The 23,241-nt window shown below is 40.3% G+C and overlaps 1 protein-coding gene and 1 long non-coding RNA gene across 2 annotated transcripts in view; both read right to left on the reverse strand.

Moving 5' to 3' along the window:
* Window positions 1-14,488, reverse strand: part of FMN1 (formin 1) — a 141,561-nt gene extending 127,073 nt beyond the window's left edge. Inside the window, exons 1-2 of the mRNA XM_035539549.2 lie at window positions 13,087-14,488; window positions 10,803-10,920 (exon numbers count right to left, since the gene is read on the reverse strand). Coding sequence (XP_035395442.1) covers window positions 10,803-10,920; window positions 13,087-14,421 — 1,453 coding nt within the window. The 5' untranslated portion in view covers window positions 14,422-14,488. The remainder of the gene's footprint in view (window positions 1-10,802; window positions 10,921-13,086) is intronic.
* A 5,991-nt stretch (window positions 14,489-20,479) lies between these two features.
* Window positions 20,480-23,241, reverse strand: part of LOC118244512 (uncharacterized) — a 31,959-nt gene continuing 29,197 nt past the window's right edge. Inside the window, exons 2-3 of the long non-coding RNA XR_004777552.2 lie at window positions 22,712-22,887; window positions 20,480-20,616 (exon numbers count right to left, since the gene is read on the reverse strand). This is a non-coding gene — a long non-coding RNA (uncharacterized LOC118244512). The remainder of the gene's footprint in view (window positions 20,617-22,711; window positions 22,888-23,241) is intronic.

The following is a 23,241-nucleotide window of genomic DNA, read 5'->3' on the forward strand; positions in this document are numbered from 1 at the left end:
GAATCCTACTTCATGTGAGGGAAATGGAAAATGCCAGCAATTGAGTTGTCAGGGAAAGATGAACTGAGCAGACGAGACTCTTCAGATGCTCACTTACTGACAGTTTGCACAGACAACATAACTTTTGTAACCTGAGATAACTGATCGAATGTGCAGGGGAACTCTAACATGCTGTAACAGTTCCAATACAAGTTGCTTTTATTTATGCAAAAATGCCTGAATGCTGTTTTATTTTTTAAGATGTACTAATGTACATGTAACAACCAGGAGTGGACTTTCATCATGAAATTTCAGAGGCAACAGGACAGGGCTTCAGAGTCACTTAATTTCTTCAAGTATCATGGGGTCTGGAGAACAAGTCTTACGAGGAGCGGCTGAGGGAGCTGGGGTTGTTTAGCCTGGAGAAGAGGAGGCTCAGGGGAGACCTCATCGCTCTCTATAGGTACCTTAAAGGAGGCTGTAGAGAGGTGGGGGATGGTCTATTCTCCCACGTGCCTGGTGGCAGGACGAGGGGGAATGGGCTAAAGTTGTGCCAGGGGAGGTTTAGGTTGGATATTAGGAAGAACTTTACTGAAAGGGTTGTTAGGCATTGGAATAGGCTGCCCAGGGAAGTGGTTGAGTCACCATCCCTGGAGGTCTTTAAAAGACATTTAGATGTAGTCCTTAGTGATATGGTTTAGTGGAGGTCTTGTTAGTGTTAGGACAGAGGTTGGACTAGATGATCTTGGAGGTCTCTTCCAACCTAGACAATTCTGTGATTCTGTGATTCTGTGATGATCACTTACATCATCATCTAAAAGCTGTAATTCCTTTAATCCACCAAAACTGTCTAATACTGAACTAGTACAGGCTAAATTTAGTTCTTGCACACACACACAAAATCAGCTGCCATTTCTATATGCAATATTTACTCAGATCTGTAGAAGTATGCTGCTATGAAATTTCTCAACATTTATTAAATTATTTCACTTTGTCTTTTTGCTTATATTCAGCTGTTATCTTGTTTTGACATAAGGAACATCTCACAATGGAAAAGTATAGTCCACAACTTCAGAATGAACGTCTCCAGCCCGATTCTCACTACAGCTGCAGTCTTCCCTTCAAGGCTCATTAAAAAAAGCACTGCCTGATTATAACAAGCCCAAGCATTAGGGATAGAAAATACTCCCTAAAATGGGTTATGTTTACCCGGAGTTTGCTCACAGACAACCAAATTAGAGGAAAGTAATATATCAGTTCTCTGTTGCGATATCCCTCTGATCTGTCTTCAAATTTCAACTTTTCAAACTTTGACATGTAGCATTGTGGGATGGATCTGAAAGTCAGGGAAACCGACCTAAGTACCACTCACTGTAGCAGGATAGCTGCAACTGAAATTGCAGTCCCTCAAGCTAGAATAATGAAAATAGTTCCTCATCTACACTACAGAACTGCAGTAGTCTTTATTCATTTTTTAGTCCTAAATACCAGTAGGTACTGCAGACTCTGCCTTTATCATTCCCGTTCTATCAAGGAAAGGTACATACCACCTTTACAACAACAAGAGAGACCAAATACTAGACAGAGACAGACAACGTTACGCTTTTCCACCCACCTGGTGGTCCCTCCTCATAAAGCTTTAGGTGAGCTAGAGACAAAAGCATTAGTAAGATTGTATTCAAGTTTCACACAGGGCACTTAGATTTTTACACTCATTACATATGTATCCTAGCAGACAGTCCAGCAGACTCCCTGCTTTTTATTCATTGCTATAAGCATATACCTCAGTCAGTATTAAAAATAAATAAATCAATAGCCAACATATGACATATGCCACCGGATAGTAGAGATAAAACATAATATGATATTACTAATGACAAGTAAAGTATGAGGCGTGCTTCACTATTTTGCGAAGAAAATATATACTGTAATATGCATGTTTTTACCTAATGAATAGAAAATCAAACATGAAATAAACACTAGATGTTTTGAACAGCCTACACAATTCAAGCAAATGCTTAAAATGTGGTCAGATGTGTAATTACAAAGAAATTATTTGAATACAAAGTACCAATAACATTTACAAATATATACATGTTCATTTAAATCTTTGTCATGATACAGAGCAAGCTGCACTGAGTATTACCATTTCTAAAAGAAAAGGTACAAGCATTCACTGGTAAATCTGGTGAACTGAAGATATAACCTGAAGCTTTGGGAGTACTAGATACAGTGGATCACAGTGTTCTTGTATAAATTGAATGGCAATTTTCATTTTCCAAAACTGCTGCATAAAGCAAGTGTATACACTAAAACATTATTCAGTATTATTCTATATGTGTTCAAAACTGTGCTGATTATGCTTTTTTTCAGAAGACCCTTTATGCACGGAGAAGATGACCTTGAGCACCTGATTCCAGAAAATACAACATGCTGACTTTCTGAAAGAAAAATGCTATTTCTTAAGATCCCTGAAAAGTTTCAAACAAACTTAGATGCAAAATATTCCAAGGTTACCTTTTCTTCTTTGACAACAAAGCAAATCACTTACTTTCTCTCAACTTAAGTAAAATTTTATATGAAAACCTTTCACACAGAAAATTCCACAACTGACAATTCAAATAGATGAGTTATTCCTTAAAACTTTACAAAAGTAGTTTAAAAACCTTCTCCCCCATGATCTCAAAACTTCAAGTAGACAGTCAAAGGTTTAAAGGCATTTAAAGTACATTCATTTTTGTAAAAAATCTTACTTATTAAACTCATCAAATGAAAAATCCAAAATAATGTTATCCAAAAATTTAAAAGTAATTACAGAAGAAAAGCCGGAAAACTTGAGTGTGATGTATGTGCCTTGAGGAATCCATTACCTTTAAATTGAGCCAATTCATTAAATTTCTGAACAGTGAGAGTTTCTTATTCCTGTCTCCCTCTTTGGTAACGCTTGGTCCCATCACTTTCAAATTCTCTTTTACTGAAGCCTTTGTTTTCTCTTCCATTACTTTCCTGTGCAGCTTTCTGCTCTAACCACCAGGTGCCAGAAGTGCATATCCTCACCACAGCTGCTTTCTTCTTAGCTATTTATTTATTTATTTCCACAAACGTATTGATGCAGCTTTACAGTCTTTTTTTGGGCTACAGTCCTAAAAGGCAGCAAACGTTCACACTTTTTTTTTCCCCAATAGAAATAATCAAGAGCATCTTACAAAACATGTCATTTCTTCCGTCTTGAACTGGTGTTTAAAGCGTAATTTTTATACAAAAGAATTAGATCTGGTAGAAATATAGAAACTTATTTGACATGTTAAATGAGTGCAATGTTTCAAGCACATAAATCATAGCTTATATGTTTTTTTACAAGATGATTGGTCAGTGAAAGTCCAAAGCCTAGGTTTGTAAAGAACTGACAGAAAGGCTTAAACTTTCTCAGAACCAATTTGAACAAGTTTAACATTTAACCATCTCATTGGAACTAAGAAATTAAAATTGACTTGTTTAGGAATAAGGGTTTGTCTAAAACAATACTGAATATAGTTTTGTCACGTTGTTCTAAACCTTCTTCCCCCATCCCATTCCATCTACTCCTGTCTTTCCTCCTTTCTTTACTTCCCATTTGACCTGAACTTTTTTACAGCTCTGTAATTCAATACATAGATGGAAATCAATTCACCAGCCTAAGAAATGAGCAGATATCCCTCATGTCTACTGAATGATTTTTAGACTTTCAGGAGAAGGAAGAAACATGCAAGCCTAAAATTTAAAATGATCATTTTCTGCACCTTAAAGATTCTGTTAGAGTGAAAATATGGAAGATGTGGAGAAGCAAGACAGCTGGAAAGGAACACGTAGAGAAATAAGTTCCAAACACGCCATTAGTTAAGCATTTAAACACTGTCTGAGTATTGAGATAATACCTGTACTGTTCCTGAAGACATAACTGTTAACTTACTGCAGAAAACAAAGTAACTACACAACAGTTATTGAATTCCCTGGGAGTAACAGAATGATACCCACAGAAAAGCAGGTCTCCCAAAGGAAAGACCAGCAACCCCTTGATTCTGTTATGTAAACGAAGAAAATAGCTTCTACTCTTTCTGGCTGCAAAACAATATAAAGCACTATTCAGAAGTAGTCACCTGAGTAACTATCTACTTGATCATTCCCCTCCTGTCACAGGTGAGGTTACAGCAACAGTTCATCTACTTGATAACAGAAATTAAGTTTCACTTGTGATTTTCATCCTCACAGGAAGGCAGCATTAGATGTACTGTTGTTGGGGACATTCAAAATGATTTCTTTCTCAATATATGTCCTATTACATATGTTGAATAACAATCTATTTCAGGATCACGTTCACAAGTGCAATATGGTAAATAAAGTACACCTTATCAAAAAATACAAGGAACAAATTTATTAAAGCATTTCTTTAATGAGTAACAAACCCTCTCTATCCACTTCATTCAGCACAGAATTAAAATACCTAACACTCATTCTAGATTGTAGATCTCTAACACCTTCTCAATCACTATATAGTATATATAGTAAGCATGCATTGAGAATGCATGTGTACTATATATGCAGTATACATGTACATTTATTCGAACGTGGATGGATGTGGGTGTAGAAACATAATGTGTTCACACACACACAGGGACGCTGCTTCCCCGATATATTCTCAGAAACCTATGAGTTTAGAGCAGTTAACAGACATTAAAACATGGATGTGTACAAAATGATGAAATGTACAATAAATAGGTGTGGTGGCTTGTTTTTTCTTTTTCAGATAAGAGTACGTGTCTGTGCTGTAGCAGAGAGGGCAAACTTAGGAAGGACGTTATCAGATGTAACTAAGAAAGCCCCAGAGCAGTTCTGAATCCAGGTTCATATTTTCAGAAAGCTTCAAGGTGTTCAGATTCAGCATTTAATTTGGACTGGTATGTAAATCAGTGCTGTTCAAATGCTGCAGCGAACAGAACCTTGACCATGTGAACAATGAGACTGGAGAATGAGATCCAATACAAGGAAGTGAATTCAAGAAAAATCGGAGGCATTTGTCTTACACAAAGGGCCTCATATATTTTGAAACAGAACCAGGGAAATAAAATACAAGGTCATTCTTCTTGTGCTGTACACAACTGCTCTTTCACTGTGTTTCAGTTAAGTAACAATAACCATCTCATAAAATCCTGTAATCATTTTGGGCCTTCACAATGCCACATTGGTAGGACCCATAGTGGTGCCTGCATTTCGAAGTAAAAACTACTGTAAAAGAAAAGAATTCACAGAACTTGCCTTCATTATATTCAGTTAACAGATTGATCTCTTCAATAGGAAAATGTAGTTTAAAATCATGTTTCTATTTTGAGTGGACCAATGCTGTTCTGTATATAAATTCTGTATATAAATTCAGAATGGTATCTACAGCTACACAGATGTGCGTATTCAGGTATGGCTTTGTATAATGTGAAACATGTCCTTTTTAGGCATCTGCTGTAATATGCATCCAGACTCAAAACCAACAGGTCTCCTAAAACTGCTGTATTTAAAATAAATATGGAAATAAAGCAGAAATTTTCACTGAAAAAGTGAGTCACACCTCTTCTCCCCCTTTACCCTGTAATAATATAATGCCCTGTGCATAGAAAGGCACAACTGTTTTATCACATGCCCTTAGGCACAATTTCCATCCTGTGTTATTATTTGCAGATTTAAACATAGGAAGCCAGCATTCTTTTCTATTCTTCTCTCCTATATAATGTTAACAACCTCTAAACTGAAAAGGGATTTAATTTGGCTTGAAAAATAGGTCAGGATTCTTATCCCAGTTCTACAGATGGGTAAACTGAAGTGTGAAAAGGTCAACGCTTGTGTTTCCTGAAGTCATTCCAGAAGATAGCATAATAAAAGACTGGAAATGGAACCCAGGCATTTTACCAACAAATCTGCAGCATTAGTAGATGTCTGTCTTGTTATTCCCATCTCCAAAGGCACAGTAGGAATGACAGTATCAGCTGAGATGGGGAGAGAAAAGTTCCTTTCTCATAAGCCCTGCATGTCTTCTAGTGGGCAGGAGGAAGAGACTGATTCCTCTTCACTGCCTGCAGCCCTCTGGTACCACACTGCTCAACAGACCTGCAGTTTGAAAAGCGAGTACCTCTCAGGTTGAGAAACATATCCATGTAACAAGATTGTTCATTTAATAAAGTCAAATCCCAAATTCTCTATTAAAAATATATGTATGAGGCAAGGGCTTGCCTTTATTTTATTTTAATTATTTTTTAATAAATTTAAGATAAAACCAACATTAACATCACCTGTTACAACTTCCTTCAGTATACTAACATCAAGCATTATGTCTGTTGTAGAGACAAATATAAATTGTTTAAGGCAACAACAGAAGCCCAAGTTAAAGACGGATATGAAAGCTTCTCTCTCATCTCTTTGTTCAGATCATTATGCCTCTCTTTCTGTCATATAAGCTGGTTATTCTCTGCATTTACGTCATGACCATAAAGTGATTTTCTTGCTGGGAACCCAGAGCATAGGGGACCAAAGCTTTAATGTATGGAAGACTTGGGAGTAAACCTCTGCCATTATTTTTTTTATGTCATTTGCAACTGACTTAGACACTTTCTGTTTAATAAGAGTTTTCTCGGTCACCTCCTGGTTTCCTTATTTACCCTGAAACAGAAATTGTGCTTACAGCTTATACGGTTGTATATACATATATATAAACGGTGGCTCCATGTGGACAACAAGATGTCATCGAAGATTTAAGTATGATGAATAAGACAGACAATGAGAGAACAGGGTTAGTTTTTTTATGTCTGATAAAAAAATTTGAATTAACAAGAAAGCATGTCATGAAAAAGAGCACTAAATGGATTAATATTTCAACTTGACTTTCTTTCAACATTTTCTCTGACCAGAATGACAAATATTTCTCTCATCATTTTTACAATTTTTGCTCTGCTTAAGCAAAAGATGAAGTACTCTCGGTTTTATGAGAGGACTAATTTGATGGCTAAATGCACATTTTAATAAGGATCACAGGACCTGAAGTTCTTCTCTTCTGTATCTCCTCAACATGGAGACTGTTCTTCAAACATAAGCAGTTTTATGAGCATGAGAACTCATCTCTAAACTCTCCTTCTTGGACTTGGCAGGCTGCAAGCTCTTATCAATCATATGCAGCAGCTAAGATTCATTGTATGTGGATTCTATGTGATCCAATATCATAGATGAGTTCACTCATTATAGACATCAATTTGTCTCCTCCACGTGGCTAGGTATTCTCACATTGATTAACAGCTGACACATCCACCCTTCTATCAGATATAATGCTTCAGCAGTGGGAGAAATTACTCTAAGAATTATGGAGAAAAAAAGAAAAAGAAGCGTTTACTGAAAACAGAAGAATTGAATTTTAGGACCAGAGGAATATGCACAGAAATGTCTCGAGTATACAGTAAAGATTTCCATGGAATAAACTCGTAACTATAAATTAAAATACCCTCCTTCCAGTCTACCAGGATGTAAATACTATAATGTACTACAGTCTTGCTGGATTTTTAGACTGACAAACTTCAAAGAAGTTCCAGTTTCTCTAGAGACCCGTGGAAGCAGTTTGTGTTAATTACAGAGGGACAGTTGACGATGCAGTCACTCACACTATGGAAACAGAGGAATTAAAGATTAAGAAAACAATAATAAGGTGTGCCAAAATCTCATAATATCATCCTTTTAATTCAAAATTTGCAACTCAAGATTTGGGGATATTTACGGTAATTTTTAAATGTTGGGAGTGACAATACTATGGCTACACAAGATGTTATCAAAGGCATGAAAAAAATCTGGTGAGGAGTTGTATTTGTTCACTAACTTCTTTCAGTTCTAATATTCCTAACAGGCCTAGTCAGTTCCACACACATGTTCCTTGTTATGTTCATTTGCTTTTCAGTTGGTTTCCCACATACCAGGCCAGACTACAAGCCTCAGGAGGGAGTTAGCTGCTCCTCCAAGCTGCTCTGAGTCACTGTGATGTCTGCTGCGTAGGCCAAATTAAGCCTGAATTTCTTGCTTCCACTAGGCAGCAAGAACAATGAGGAAAAACAGGGCAAGGAGGTGAGAAAAGATCAAAAAGCCAGTAATCCTCTCACACAATATATCTACCTTCCTGTCATAGCTGTCATATTGCATGGTGATGGAGGAAGTAAATCAAAGACTTAGAACAGAATTGTGAGAAAGATCACAGTATTCCAGCTTGCAAGTTTTCAAATAGCCTTACTTCAAACACTAATTTCTCATGACAAATGAAAAAGCTATGCTACCTCATAAAATAAGTACGGATTCTTGTACCTTGTTAGAAGTACTGAGGCATATGTCCACAGATTTCTTCTCCTTGGACATAATCACAGTTATGACAGCTTTATTTTGGCTTACAACCCAAAATGAATTTACCTAATAATTCTGCCTACTACTACTGATTGTATACAGGTTCCTATTGTTTCAGTAGATGGAACTCCTAATCACTGAAATTAAAACACTAACATAAACTGTTGACTGAAAGTCAGTCATTTTAGCATTGTTCTACAGTAACAATAATCATCTGTTCAGGAAAACTAATGGAGGATGATCTCTGCCATGTGGACAATTTTTGACTTTGATTCTGAAATTGGAACTCTTCATTTGATCAGAGCCATCAGAACAAGACACTGTAGTAATAGATGGGGTTTCAGGTTACAGGTTGAGAACAGTCAAAGTTCAATGATCATCAATAATCTGCTTTGGATTACACTTTTAGGAAACACTCTTTGTGGACAAGAAGCTCCTCTGGTACCGGTAGCGGGGAGAGAATTATGGATGGGAAGGGGCATGAAGGGAAATGCCACTACACACATGTACTTTCTTTGCAGACACTTTGCAGAGACTGAGGGTAGAAGTAATCCTGTACCAAAACTTTCATTTAATGGGAAAAAAAATAACAACCTAGCAGTAAGACCAACCTTGAATACAAACTCTTTTTTTTTTTTAATTACATCTGTGCTGCTCTCATAAACAGTGCTATCCTCCACCTGCAGGAGATTGTGTATACACATTCCTGTGTATAATGATTTAAGGCATTCCCCGTAGCACTCAGAGAAGCCAACTGTTGTAACTGACCCATCATATGCAACTTCTAAGTGTTTCCAGTGTCCTTGCTGCTATCACTGCTTTCTTGGCATCCGTGAGTATTAATAGAGATGAAAGAAATACAAACCAGCTAATACCTATAATGCTGCTACACTCTTAAAACATAGTCTTTGCCTATTTCCTTTAAAAGCACCACTTCTGTCTCATCCTAGCTGGATCACCAGAGATTTGTTTTCATTCAGATCCCTCTCTGCCAGACACTGGAGTGACTAATGAACTGAAAAATCTGGTCTGTATAAAAACTTGACTTAGCAAACCAACCATCAGCATGTTGATGACACTGCCACCCAAAATATCACAGTAACAAAAGAGTAACAATTTACATGGGCTCTAAGCCAGTCTGTCCTTTCTATTCAAAGTTCAGGGAAGCATGACCTAATTTCTCTGCAAGTAGTAGAATCTGGAGCTTTTGTTAATTCAGTTTCCTTTCCTTTTTTCTTACAGCATGTGTTTTTGCCACAGATGATTATAGTCATTAGAAGAAAAAATATTTATCCGGGGAAAATTAAATACAGAAAGCACATACCCTGTAATAAGAATCTAAGCATAACAGAAAGAGACTGTGGTGTTGTCAACAGCTGGATACCTGTATTTGCACAAAAAAAAACCTGTGCTGGTCATCTAGTGATAGACACACACCTCAGAGCAATCAGAAGCAATGTAAATTCAATTCTGCCTACATTAAAACCATGTTGATCCTGCCAAAACCTAGGGGAAAAAAGTTTTCTGAATCTTAAACAGCTTTTCACCTTCATTAACATCCCCTCTTTATCATAAAACAAAACAAAAATAAAGATGAAGGTAGAGGGAGCTCAGGAAATAGAGAGAAAAAAGGAATACATTGAACAATATAAAGTAGGTTCAGGACTCCTACTTATTCTTTCTCCTAATACAAGGCCAGATGGATATTCACTGGAGTTGGAAAGAAATGTACACCATCACCATGCAAACTTTCTCACAGCAAGGCAGTAGAAAAGCTTGTTTTTTAATTCCACTTAATCCTTTTGACATGGTATTTTCTAAAATCTTGAGCTGCATGAAGCACAAATGGTCTTTTATTTCAGTATTTCTGACAATTCCATGGTTCAGAACTGACTTCTGAGTAACAAGGACATCCTATTTTATACTTCAGAACACAAATTTGGTTGTGGCACCTGTAATACTCACTCTTTCCTTGTAAATATGTGATATAAGTATTTATATAACAAAAACCTTTAACGTGTCTTTTTGTGGAATGTTTATCTGATGACTAGTTAGCACTGCACTTCAGAAATGCCTCATACATTTGTATATGAGAATACACATGGCTAGCTATACACATGGTCTGAGTGGGTATTAACATTCCTCTGTTTATACACAAGTTGCAAAAGTGATAATAATTACTTTTATTCTGGACTTAACAGTATGACACTACCTAAAGCGAACTGCACACATCAGACTAGACTCTGGCAGGGTCACTGCCAGAGCCAATGGATAAGGTTGGCAAGTCACCATTAGCTCAGTACTGTCACTCATTTGAGTAAGGTCTGTCTTCCCAGATAAGAAAATACTGTGACTTATCACTGTCTCTATCTTAAACAACAAAAATGTCAGAAACTAATTTCTGCAAATGCTTCATCTCTTTGTTTTACCTGCTTCTGTGTACTTCAATCCTACTTTCACTTCTTCATGATTTGCTTTCGGTGGTGGCCAGACAGTCTGGAGTCTCCCTGGAGTCTTGTCATCTTGCTCTGAGGGACTCAGGTCAGGCTGTTAAAATTATGAAAAAATAAAAAATTAAAATCAGCAGTATCAATTAATTCCAAAACAGCAACTGCCATCCCCAGCTCTACATATTCTACTCAAGAATGGCTATCTGTCTCATTCCAGTGATCCAAAAAGTGCTCAGTTAGTTGGAAGGGACACAAAGAAATCAGTATGGAAAAATAATTTTGAGGAGGAAAATATCCTAATGCACGTGACATATGATGATTGTGGTGAAACTGTTCACATCAGTATGGAAGGCTGTCTATGCTTTGGTGAACCAAGAGGTCAAGATGTTTGTTTTTTTTTTCCCTGTATCTATTTTTTTTCCAAGAATGAAAAGCCCCATCTGCACTTCTCCTACAAGTAAACATTAGTGGGATTCACCTAAGACATCATTTAACAATATAATTTTCTGGAAGCAGAGCTGGTTTAAAAAATTCCTGCCACACCCCTGGCAGCTTGCTCAGTCCACATAGTATGTAACGCTGCCACATCAAAGTGCTGCTGCAGCTGGTTATGGGACTGCGCTGTCAATTGGAATGGTGAAATAATCCTTTACAGGAGGGGTGGGGGGAGATAAAGAAGAACATTTTAGAGTCTACTTTTTTGGTTGGTTGGTTGTTTTTTACAACTCTAACAACATTTCTGTAATCTGATTTACAACATACGAGCAATTGCATAGACACAACTGCAGCAACAGCAGAACACTGTATGAAAGTGGCTCCATAAGAGGCCGATTTGGGCAAGGAAAAAGGAAAAGCAAGACCTTTTGCACTGGGAAAATGTACCTGTGTATTAGACCAGACACTGAGCAGACATTTCTAAAAGCCACTCACAATGACTCCTGTGCTTCCTCCCTCACCAGGCGTGAGGACAGCCTCCCGAACTGGGTTGCTGTGAGGCACACAGACGCTTGCGCCAGCACAGCCCAGGGAATGGCGTAAGCAGGAACTAGCAACCCAGGAATGGGAAGGGCACACACCGACAGCATTCGCTGTACATACCAGGGCCAATGAGTGCCTCTTTTCTCCTCCTCCCCGCAGGTAATTTACTTAAAACTGGTATTAGCAGTCTGCCCTGTTGTCAGTAATCTTTTATGAACATTTTAATTATACATAAGAATAAAAATTTTAAGAGAGTACAACCAATGCAGCAAATTAACGTATGTAGCTTCAGGTTTAGGGTCAGATCCTGCAAATTTAATCATTCAGGTAATTCCCCTGTTAGCCAATAAGAACAGTCTTCTGGACTGATACTATCTGCCAGAGACATAGCTGAAAGAGTTTTTGGTTGGGGGGCACAGGGACAGTTACTCATTTAGTTAAAGAGTCTAAATTGCACTCAACTTCATTTATCGTTGTGGCTTTTATAAATAGCACAGATTTTTTTCATTTCTTAAAGATTTACATCAGCAGATCTACATACACATAGGAATATTAACCTCGCAAATATTTAACTATAACTTAAGTGGTCTAATTAGAAGTACTCGGTTATACTTGCATAAGGTTAAATAGTTCTCCATATTTGTAAAGCCAAAATATGTAAGTAAATAAGAAAAAAATACTTTAAAATTCTATTTAAATTTAAATTTTACAGAGCTTCCAGCTCTGAAGGATCTGCAGTTGTTTCTTTTTTGGGAGGCTGTGTGAATACATTTGTCTTGGACAAATCAAACTGAAGATCATCCACAACTTCTTGTATCAGGTCTCATCCTAAAATTATTCCTAAAGGTAAAATGAAATAGCACTTTTAAAAAACAAAAAACAAACAAAAAAATAATCAATGAAAGAAAGAAGAGGGAGATTGAGATACTAATAAATAATATTACAGTTTGTATTTGCAACACAAAACTCATTTTAAGCCCTACTTAATATATGGGCAACTGTTTTGTGATCATCTTTTAAAATCAGAAACTGATGTTTAATTTCTGATTTTTAACCCAAATCTGTGATTATCACCAGGTCTCTTTGATTTCTGCTAGAACTTGAGATGATCGACAATTTTGAAAGCCCCAAGATTTCTTCAGTTTGGAATCCAAAATTTGAGATTGACAAAGTAGAAGACAATTCCGACATTTTGACCTTAAGTCCCCACCATTAATTTTAAACAAGAAAATATTTTATATCCATATACTTCCAGATTTTAGGAAGAAAAAGTAAGTCAACCTACAGATTTGTCTGATGGTCCATCACCAGGTCTGGATTTTGACCTTTCAAATACAGCTTTCAAGGACTCCTTTTCGTTTCTCATTTTGCGTTTCAGGGCTTCCAGCTCTGAAGGATCTGCAGTTGTTTCTTTTTTGGGAGGCCGTGTGAATAAAGCTTTAAAGACATCCAGTGCAGATTCAGCGGGGTTTGGTTTTATATCCTCAGAGGGAAACCGTGGTTCTGTTTTGCCAGGGGCTTTGTTCTCTTGAGCTTCATCGCTGTCCTCGGTCTCCCCAAACCCTTCACCAGAATCTTCGGTTCTATCATCGTTCTTGGAGACATCTATGTTTAACAAGTGGGAGAGTTGTTCCAGGAAAGTAGGACTTGCTTTAGGTTCAGCTGATTTTTTCTTTGTGGTCAAACCTGATGTAATACTGGATTTCTTAACAGGCTGTCGTAACTTCAGCAGAGCTAAATCGTTCTCCCTCGGTTTGATTTCTGTAACAGTCTCCCCGTCCTCTGTGCCTAGTCCCTTTTTCCTCACTCGTAGTCCACTAAAGAAAGCGGGCAGCTGAAAAGTCTTTTCAGCCAGCGCTGCCTTATAGAGAGCTATATTATCAGCTGAAGGTCTTTGTTCTTCGTCTGGAAGCTCTGGAGGGCATTCCCCTCTAGCAAGCAAGCGACTCAAGTGCTCGTCCATTAGCATTCGGGCTTTTCCATTGGAGTCATGCTCCAGAAAACCATCCAGCTCCTTGGGGAGCCACTTCGAAATTGGCGGGTGTAACTCAGTTTCATCTCTATCTGCGGTGTCATCACTGTGGCTGCACCCCTCCGAGTCCTCTGACTCCTCCTGGGTTCCACTGTTACCGTCCGAAGCCCCAGCGGACAAAGCAGCGTTGTGTAGTCCACACTCGCTGTCATGGGTCCCGTCGCTGTCGAGGTCCTTACCCTCGCAGTCCGACTCCGTATCGCTCGTCGTGTGCACCAAAGTGCCCTGCACCAGAATGGCATCCTTGTCGTCGCCGTCGGACTCGGCCGGAGAGCTCTGCGCCGACCCCAGACGGCGAGGGGGCCGCTGGCCAAGCTCGGGGGCCTCGGGCTGCGGCTCGGGCCGGCTGCCAGCCATCGGCCCGGCGGGGACACCCGGCTTTTCGGAGCCGTCGCCACCGCTCCCCTCGCGGGGCTCCTCGGCACGGCCGTCCGGGCTGCCGCGCAAGGGCTGGAAGCCTCTGAGCACCGTCCCTTCCTCGGCGGCAGCCGGCTCCAACCTGGCCGTCAGTCCGAATCGCGTCTTCACGGAAAAAGTGGTGCAAGCGCCTTCTGCCGGGCTCGGCGGCCCCGCGCCCGCTCCCTCCATGCCGGGCCCCGGCGGGGTCAGGGTAGCGGCGGAGGGGCGCGGGCCCGGCGCGGGCAGGCAGCGGCCCGGCCCCGCTGCGGCTGCTTCCGCCCGGCGGCCGCGTCGCCCATGGGGCCCGCGGGGACACGCGGCGAGTCCTCGGCGGCCGCGGGGCCCGGTCCCTGGCACCAAGGGCTCTGGGGCACGGCAGGCGGAGCGGGGTGGCGGTGCGGGGCGCCTAGACGCGCGGGGCGGCCGGGCGGCGGCCGGGCGCTGCCTCCTCAGGGCGGGAGCCGAACGGGGCGCCTGGCCCGGCGCTGAACGCCCGCGGGACGCCTCGGCACGGCCCTTCCGCTGGGGTCGGGGTCCACCGCCCTACACCCATAACGAAGTCAAGCCCGAGTCAGCCCGAAGCTCCCCGCTGATGCTGCCGTGCGGAGCTCCTGGTCTCGGCTGCCCAAAGCGAGCCCCGGCGACCGCCCGCGAAGTCGAATGCAGAGGGGGGGAGATGAAAAAAAAAAAAAAAAAAAAAGCGAGAGCGAGCCTGCCTTCCGATTTGCTGCAGGTTTCATCCGGAATGCAGATCGCAGCCCGCGGGGCCACGGGCAAAAACCAGCGCGCCTGGTTTCGCGTTACTCCCGCCCTCCTGCTCCGAGCACCGCCAGGCACCGCGCCCAGCGCCCCCGAGCCGCCGCCGGGACGGGGCCGGACGGGACCCAGGGCCCGCACCCAGAGCCCGCAGCCGCTCAGGAGCGGACACTGCGCCGCCCCCGGGCCGGGACTGCTGTGAAAGGACCCGCACAGCTCACACCTTTCTCTTCTTCTTTGGTAACTTGCTTCTGTGCGGTGCGCGGGTAAGATTGTTTAGTTAACATTGGTGAGTGTACTTGAAGGAAATCTTCACGTCCGCATAACTCGGCATTCAGAGAAGCTGTCAGGAACTCTCTTTACATATGTTTCTTAACACACATGAAAGTGCAAAATACTTAGGCACAGTTGAAATTCAGGAAGTCATTAATGTTCAGGTCAGGTTCCCATCAAAAGTCTTCACTTTTCCTATTTTTGGAACTACAGAGACTGCAGATCTGCAAGAATTTCTAATCGTCTTATCCCCCTGCCTTTAAGAAGTTACTTTACTCATATTTCCACATCGGTATGTTAGAAATTCGAAGACAGTACTCTGATTTTTGTTGCACCCAAGCGGAGGGGTCATTCTGCAGTCAGCCGTTTAGCTGTGCTGAGTAGCCTTGTGTAAACACCAGGCTGAAAGCCGGCCTTCCCAGGCAGATCAACTGTGCTTGGCACCATTGTATCACATTACAGGAAAACATTTATTGAAAAGCTGAATGCTACAGACAACAAGCAACAGCTATGTATGCCAACATACTTATGTTTTGGTTTAGTGTTTATGTACAAAAAGCATGTGTTTCCCTTTAAGGATACTATAGAAAGTAAAGTTGTCATAAAGTCAACAGCGAAAGTCATTGGTATCTACTGCAGGAAGCAAGTTTCCCTGAAATCAGATTGTAATACGAAGGGCTTAGACAATGCCTACTGACACCTTTTCAGTTACGAAGTTGCATACATACCTATAGACAAAGGGTACTGGAATCACTCCCACCTTCACTTGTGATTTAATCATAGAACAACATTATCTGCTTTCCTATCTGCCATTTCCTGCACACAGAAAGCTCTGGACTTGCGACTCTGCTGTGCTTAATCATCAGGGGCAAAGGGAAGGAATGTCCCAATAAGCCGTGACTTACTGCCCCGGTTTTCTAGGCTTTATATAGACCAATATCATAAAAGGAAGTGCTACATAAGGAAAGTCTTTTTCACTCCCTGTGCCAACTTTCTCTTACAATCTTGTGTTAGTAAGACGAGTGGCAGGAAGCTGTCTCAGCACTGGTGAGAATTTCTTCCAAGACCAGACTTCTCTAAGGCAAGTCTACAGCAATTTTAAACTTCAATTTATGACAAAATATTGGGCAAGATTGACCCTACTGAACCAAAATTTTCTACTCATTACATTTAAATTTATACCTATTTTTATATTCAACCACAGGATAATTGTTCAAACAATTACTATTGTCCTGATAACTTCTATGGTTATGCTTTGCATATTTTATGTGCATATTTATTTGAGGTATGGTTAACTTATGATGGATAAACAGTATTGTATTTTTCAAAAGTAGTTTGGTTGCTCAGTGATCAGAAACCTTCTATGAAGTTGCTCATGTAGCTATTAGCTATTGCATGTAGCATTGCATGTAGCTATTGCATGTAGCTATTAGCATGTAGTATTTTAAACTAAACATACTTACTAGATAATGCCAAAATACAACAGGTGACAGCAGGTGTCGGTGACAACACTACACCTACACTTCGATAAAATAAAACTTATGTGTAATAATCTAGGGTCACCAAACTGTAACAGTCTTATGCATATTGTCTGTAAGCAGGTTACTGAAAATAGCCACCATCTAACTATTCTAGATTTTAATAGTATGTATGAAAAGTTCAGTTATATCCCTTATAACTCCATATAAGGCCATATTGTGATGATAATTCTTAAACATGTTTTTCACAGAGATGAGGGGTAGAATATATTGGGTTTACGTGGCAAGGTTTTAGTAGCAGGGAGCTGCAGGGTGGGCTCTGTGAGCAGAGCCCAGCAGCTGCCCCATGCCAGATCACAGCCAGCTCCAGCTGCTCCAAAAGGGACCTGCCGCTGGCCAGAGCCAAGCCAGGCATGGGAGCGATGCTGGTTTGGCCTCTGGGAGAGCAGATTTAAGAAAGGGAAAAAACTGCTGTAAACTGCAGCTGGAGGAGTGAGAAAATGTGAGAGGAACAGTCCTGCAGACCCTAAGGTCAGCGCAGGAGCTGCTTCTGGCACAGAGCAGAAGTTCCCCTGCAGCCTGTGGAGAGGCCCCTGGTGGAGCAGCCTGTCCCCCTGCAGCCCATGGGTCCCACATGGAGCAGATCTCCACGCTGCAGCCCGTGGAGGAGTCCCCGCTGGAGCAGGTGGATGTGGCCTGGAGGAGGCTGCGGCCCATGGAGAGCCCCCGCAGGAGCAGGCCCCGGGTTGGAGCTGCAGCCCGTGGAGCAGTCCTCTCCTGATGGATGGACTCTGTGGTACGGAGCATTGTGGGAGCAGTTCCTGAAGAGCTGCTGCCAGTGGGAAGCCCCCCGCCCCAGGATCATCTGGGGTGATGATCACAGAGTGACCGTGAAGGAGCGGCAGAGACAAAGTGTTAGGGACTGACCGCAGCCCCCATTCAAGCAGGGGGGGAAGGGGGGAAGGGGGGTGGAAGAAGGTAGAAGAGGGTGGATGGGCGGTTGGTGTTTTTAGTTTGGTTTTAATTTCTCACTGTTCTAGTCTGTTAGTAATAGGAACGAATTATATTAATCTCCCTATATTGAACCTATTTTGGCTGTGATGATAATTCTTGAGTGATCTCCCTGTGCTTATCTCAACCCTTGAGCCCTTTCCATCATATTTTCTCCCCCTTTCCTTTTGAGGAGGGGGAGTGAGAGAGCAGTTGTGATGGAGCTTGATTGCCCAGCTGGGCACCACAGAGGCAATCTCACACGGTTGCAGAAAATGAGACTTTTATTCATACCTCTTCTCTTGATAATGAGCAAGAGGAACAGAGAAGAAAACTTGAAGCTTTTTAAGCATTAGGATGAAGAAAGGAATTCATCCCTATATCTACCACTGCAGAAATTATCAAAAACTAGAAGCCACTCAGTATCTTAAATTCAGCACGTGATGCATAAAGCTCCAACCTCAAATAAAGATCCTGTAATGACTTGCTTCTCACGGTCTGACAGTCACCCACTGGACGGCCCCTGTGAAGGGACTGGATAGCTGATGAAGAAGTACAGTGTTTCTGGGTAAAATGCATGTATTGATACATGCCCTTAATATTTTTACATAAAAAGGAGATCATTCCATGCATATGCAAATGAGACTGAGCCAGTTCGCTGACAGAAATCTTTTAACATTAGGTGGTTCTATCTCATGAGGAAAGTCTGAACAGACTTTAATGTTGCATCTGACGGATGAAATGACTTCAAATTCTTTAAGAAAAAAAGCAGTTATGATAATGTTACAAGCCTCTTCACTTAATAAAACTGACAACCCTCTGGTGCCTCTGAAAAGCCCCTACAGCGCATCACAGCAACTTGCAGGACAGTCAATGCATTAATTATACAAGAGGACAATAATTCCTTACAGTTTAAAGAACATTTAATAATCCACATCCTTACTGACCTACATTTCATCACAGACAGAAGTCACACCTACACCTCACTCCACTGCTATTCTTAAGGTGTCTGAGAGCTCCCCTGAAGGAAACTTTAAAACTACCCTTGAAGAAAGCACACAGTAAGGCAGAAATAAAACTAGTCTTTTCAATCATTTTTATACAGCAGAACTCAAGCCTTCCTGGCAGCATATCTACCTAGATTGCCTTTTCAGATTATAACAGCAAACCACAGAAACATGAACAAGGCATAGAGACATACTCTACAGAACAGTCAAATGGCTGAACTGTGTAGAAAAATTTCTAATGCATTTTCAACACAAAGGGGCTGGAAACAAGAAGAGTTTGCATAATTTCTTGAAAATCATTATAGAATCAAAATATGCACTAAACTGTGCCAGGCTTAAGAAAAGCCAAGTAAAGCTGCAGGCTGTGACTCCTGCAATTTGAATTGATCTGAGGCTCAGCTGACACAGTCCTGGCCTCTGCACTGTCCCCCGTGCTGATTGATAAGGATAAGGATCTTAACCTTCTCCAACTCTTCCTTCTGCCTCTCCTGCCAACTGTTTATCTTTTATACTTCGTATTTTAACTCTTCAGATGCTTTAAAATAGAAAGGACAGAGAATATGGAAGGAAATGTGTATGCCCTGGATTGATGCCATTGTCTTCACCTTTGTTAACTTGCTATATGTGAGCAACTTTCCTGAAGTTTGGAAATCTGGGTATCACCATTATACTCACTGTAAATATAAACAATTAAGTTTAGACTTAGCAACAAATACATAGATACAATAATTCTTATCAAATTTCAACATTAAGTGATATTAACAATGAACATCAGACACATTTGGTCTAGGGAGGCTGCATACACCCAACGTTTTTTAATGCCTTAATCACCATTCTGCTTGACACTGATATATTAACTATTTTAGACAATCTGAAAAAAAATCAGAACAGTTACATAGTTATAAAAACAAAAGGCACATTAAAAAATACAATTTACTGTTTTGAAGGCATCTATATTGTATCAGTAAACATAATGAACAATGAAGGTGGAAATTCCATCATATGAGAAACCTACAGTAGCTCAGAGGGAGAGCTTGTAGAAGAGAATTTATCGGATGATCAGGGTTAAAATGAGCAGACATACAATTAACAAAGACAGAGAATAAAAGGTAACTGTAAATTGTGTAAGTAAACTGAGACCTTTGTGCAATAAGGCACAAAGGCCGGCACTTAGTATAAGAACGGAGATTAAATCTGAATCTTTTGCCTTTGTGCTTTACTTTTCTAGCTTGCTCTCTTCTCTTCTCCATTGCATTCAACAGGCCTCTTGTTCCACTTATACAGCATGATTTAATAGTTTAAAGATTTAAAAACAAACACAACTTTGTAAAATAAAATTGTCACATCAAATAATTTATCAGAATTTTTTAAGTAATTGTTATCTATTAATATCTATTTTAGCTGCAGTTTCATACTTCATTTAAGTGCCTTTTTATCTGAGTTGAAATACTGTATAAAGTATAGGGTGGAGTTGCATTTTTATTTTGATTCATTATCTTCTGTATCTCTGTATCTTGTACATGCTGATTGTGAATGAGAACCCAGCACACTCAGACTAAGATCTTAAAATCTAATGCAGGACTTTTTTTCAGGCTTCTGATACAGATTGTGCATTTTAAACTCCTGTTAGAGCGGAATTCATTGATTGTCTCCCTTACCTACTTTATCTGCCTCCTTCCAAGTAATAGTTGCATAGAAACATCTGTTCAATAACATAAGCAAGCTGCCCAGGGAAGCGGTGTTATCCCCATCCCCAGAGGTATTTAAGAGACACGTGTACATGACACTAATGAACGTGGTTTAGTGATGGAAGTGAGGTTCTTGGTTGGACTTGGTGATCTTGAAGGTCTTTTCCAACGTGGATGATTCTATGATTCTACCTAGATATGCACATATACAAATATATTGTACATTTATATAAGGCTGCTCCTAATATATAGAAAGTAGAGCGGAGCAAAGCAGCTTTGTTTTTCACATTGCCATTGTAATGAATATAACTACATTTTAAATCAGTAGTGCCCAACTTTTTGGTCAATTAGGCTAAACTTTTTTTCCACCAGCAAGAAAGGGCCATAGATCACATGACTGGATCTAGTATGGCTGAGTAAATAAATCAGTCCATTTCAGTTGGCATTTCCTGGAAACATTTTTGTTTTGGAGTTGCTCTTCAGACACATGCTCATTTTTTGACCACAACTGTCTTGCTGTTCAGTCTGAGGAGTGCACAGGAAAGACATCTGGGAACAGATTGCTGTCACCAGAGCAATTCATGCAGCTTATCTCTGGTCATTACCTTTCTTATAGGCTTCTTATAGTGTTACAGTACAAACAGATTCTGATGGCAGCACCAGCAGCAGCCTTTTCACCACCGTTCTTTTGGCAGTTCCTCCTCCAACCCCTTGTCACACAATTGGACCTGGGCCCATCTTGCAGCAGAAAAATAGGCAGAGACCCTAGGGCTCTGCAAGTAATTCAGCCCAGAGTTCTGTTCTGAAAGACTTTCAAGAAAGAAGGTCACAGGGAGTGAGCTGCAGGATACAACGTCCTGGTGGGTCATTCACAGTTTATCAGCCACATGCTGAGCACAACGCCCCCACACACACCTTTTTTTTTTTTTAATAGAAATTGGGGCTCTTGTTCTGAACCTCTTAGAAACAGCTGAATAAATATTCTTACATGTTAAGAAACTGAATTCATTCCCCCTTTCATAATGTAGTCACTAAGATTTCTAGACAGCAAATGCTGCTTGAATAAAGAAAAATAAAAATAAACTGCTTACTAATCTTAGATTTCTCTTACTTTACTGAAATTATTGTGCTTAAAGGACTTGATGTAGAGACCCAACTGCTCTATGCTCTATACAAGGACTTAAATACAGATGAAGTACCCTCATTGACTGGATTCTTCCTGTTGTAGCATGTATTTGTAGTAACAACTGTGCCACAGGTCTTTTCAATCCAGTTATTTGTTTTCATCTCAACAGTTTATTGCAAGTATAAACCTGTACTTTCATGGTAATACAACAACATTCCGATTAATTATTTTAGGAAAAGAAGGTTAGGACACGAAACTAGTTTTATAACAAGCTAAAGAGAACAAGAATGGTGAGTTTAAACGTCGTGAAGTATTATAAATGTTTTTCTATGTCAGTTTTAGTCTTTCTACCAATAGATGTCACTGTTGCACAATTTTTTTTGGTCAGTGTTTCTTGTTTGCACATACTGTAAATGTAGTCTAGTCTTCAAAGCATCGTCTTTTGATCTTTTCATTCTTTCCATGGTTCTTTTCTCATCTACTACGTTCTATTCCCTTCTCCCTCCCATTTGAAAACTACTGCCAAAATGTGCCTACTTGCTTGTCCCTGGAGCACGTGAATATTTCCAGGTAGATCAGGCTGGGCCATGTTAAACTAGTGTCTCAAGTTGCAATTAAGTCAGGTTGGCACCCAAAACTTCAGTGTCTCCCAGCAAGTTTATCAACTTTTTCTGTCACATACATGGCCAGTCTGACTCCAATGCCAGTTCAGCTGCTTCAAAACCTTGAGAAGTTTTGAAACTAATAGCAGTCCTGGGCTGTGCACATGCCTATATATATGTGCATATGCACACATGCATGCACACACACCGCTTGCTGACTCAAATCTTTCTGGTCATCTCATACTTTCAAGCTCCTCCAATCCATTTCCAGGAAAACAACTAATTTAAACAAAATGCCCATCATGATTTCAGTAATGACACATCATGCATCTTATTTATTTATATACTTTTATATATATTGCTCTCTGGCTTAGTCACATATAGGCATATGGACTCAGAAACCATCTGGAAAACTGCATCCCATTCAAAACTTTCCAGTTTGTCAGATTTTTTAGAACACAGTTTTAGACACACCAGAAATAAATGCATACCAGAAACGTAAGAGTATATAATAAATGCTTGTTGAAATCCAACATAGCATGAATAGAGTCCTACTTACGTTCAGTTCCAGGCTCAAATGCAACACATTTCTGTTGATCTTATCTTTCTCACATGAATGAGCAAATGGGCTTGACTGCCCCAATCTGCAATCCAAAACCCATGTATCTTCATCTCTGTTTGACACATCCAAATTTGTCAGTCGTTCAGTGAAGTCATCCTTTAAAGCAGTCTCTGCTGGAATGCCAAAATGAAATGAAACAAAGTAAATTATCTGCATTTGCAGATAATTTCTACATATAAAAAGTTCTATGTCTTTTAGAAATTCTAGTGCACACTACCAACATATACGCACTTTCACTTTTCGTATTTAAAACAAAATGGCATAAATGGGATATGTTTTTTCACTCAGAAAAAAATACCTTTGCACTTAACTTTCATGTAGCGAAAAAGTGGACTGCTTGTCTTCCTCCCCAACAAACACACACAGACACACAGTATGTAAGCTGCTTGAGTTTTCACCTCCTCTGCCAAGGCCCTCTTGAATGCATTTGTTACATGCATATATTTCCAGAGGTGGCTGTGAAGCAT

Source organism: Cygnus atratus, chromosome 5 (assembly GCF_013377495.2).
Source record: "Cygnus atratus isolate AKBS03 ecotype Queensland, Australia chromosome 5, CAtr_DNAZoo_HiC_assembly, whole genome shotgun sequence".
Lineage (NCBI taxonomy): Eukaryota > Metazoa > Chordata > Aves > Anseriformes > Anatidae > Cygnus > Cygnus atratus.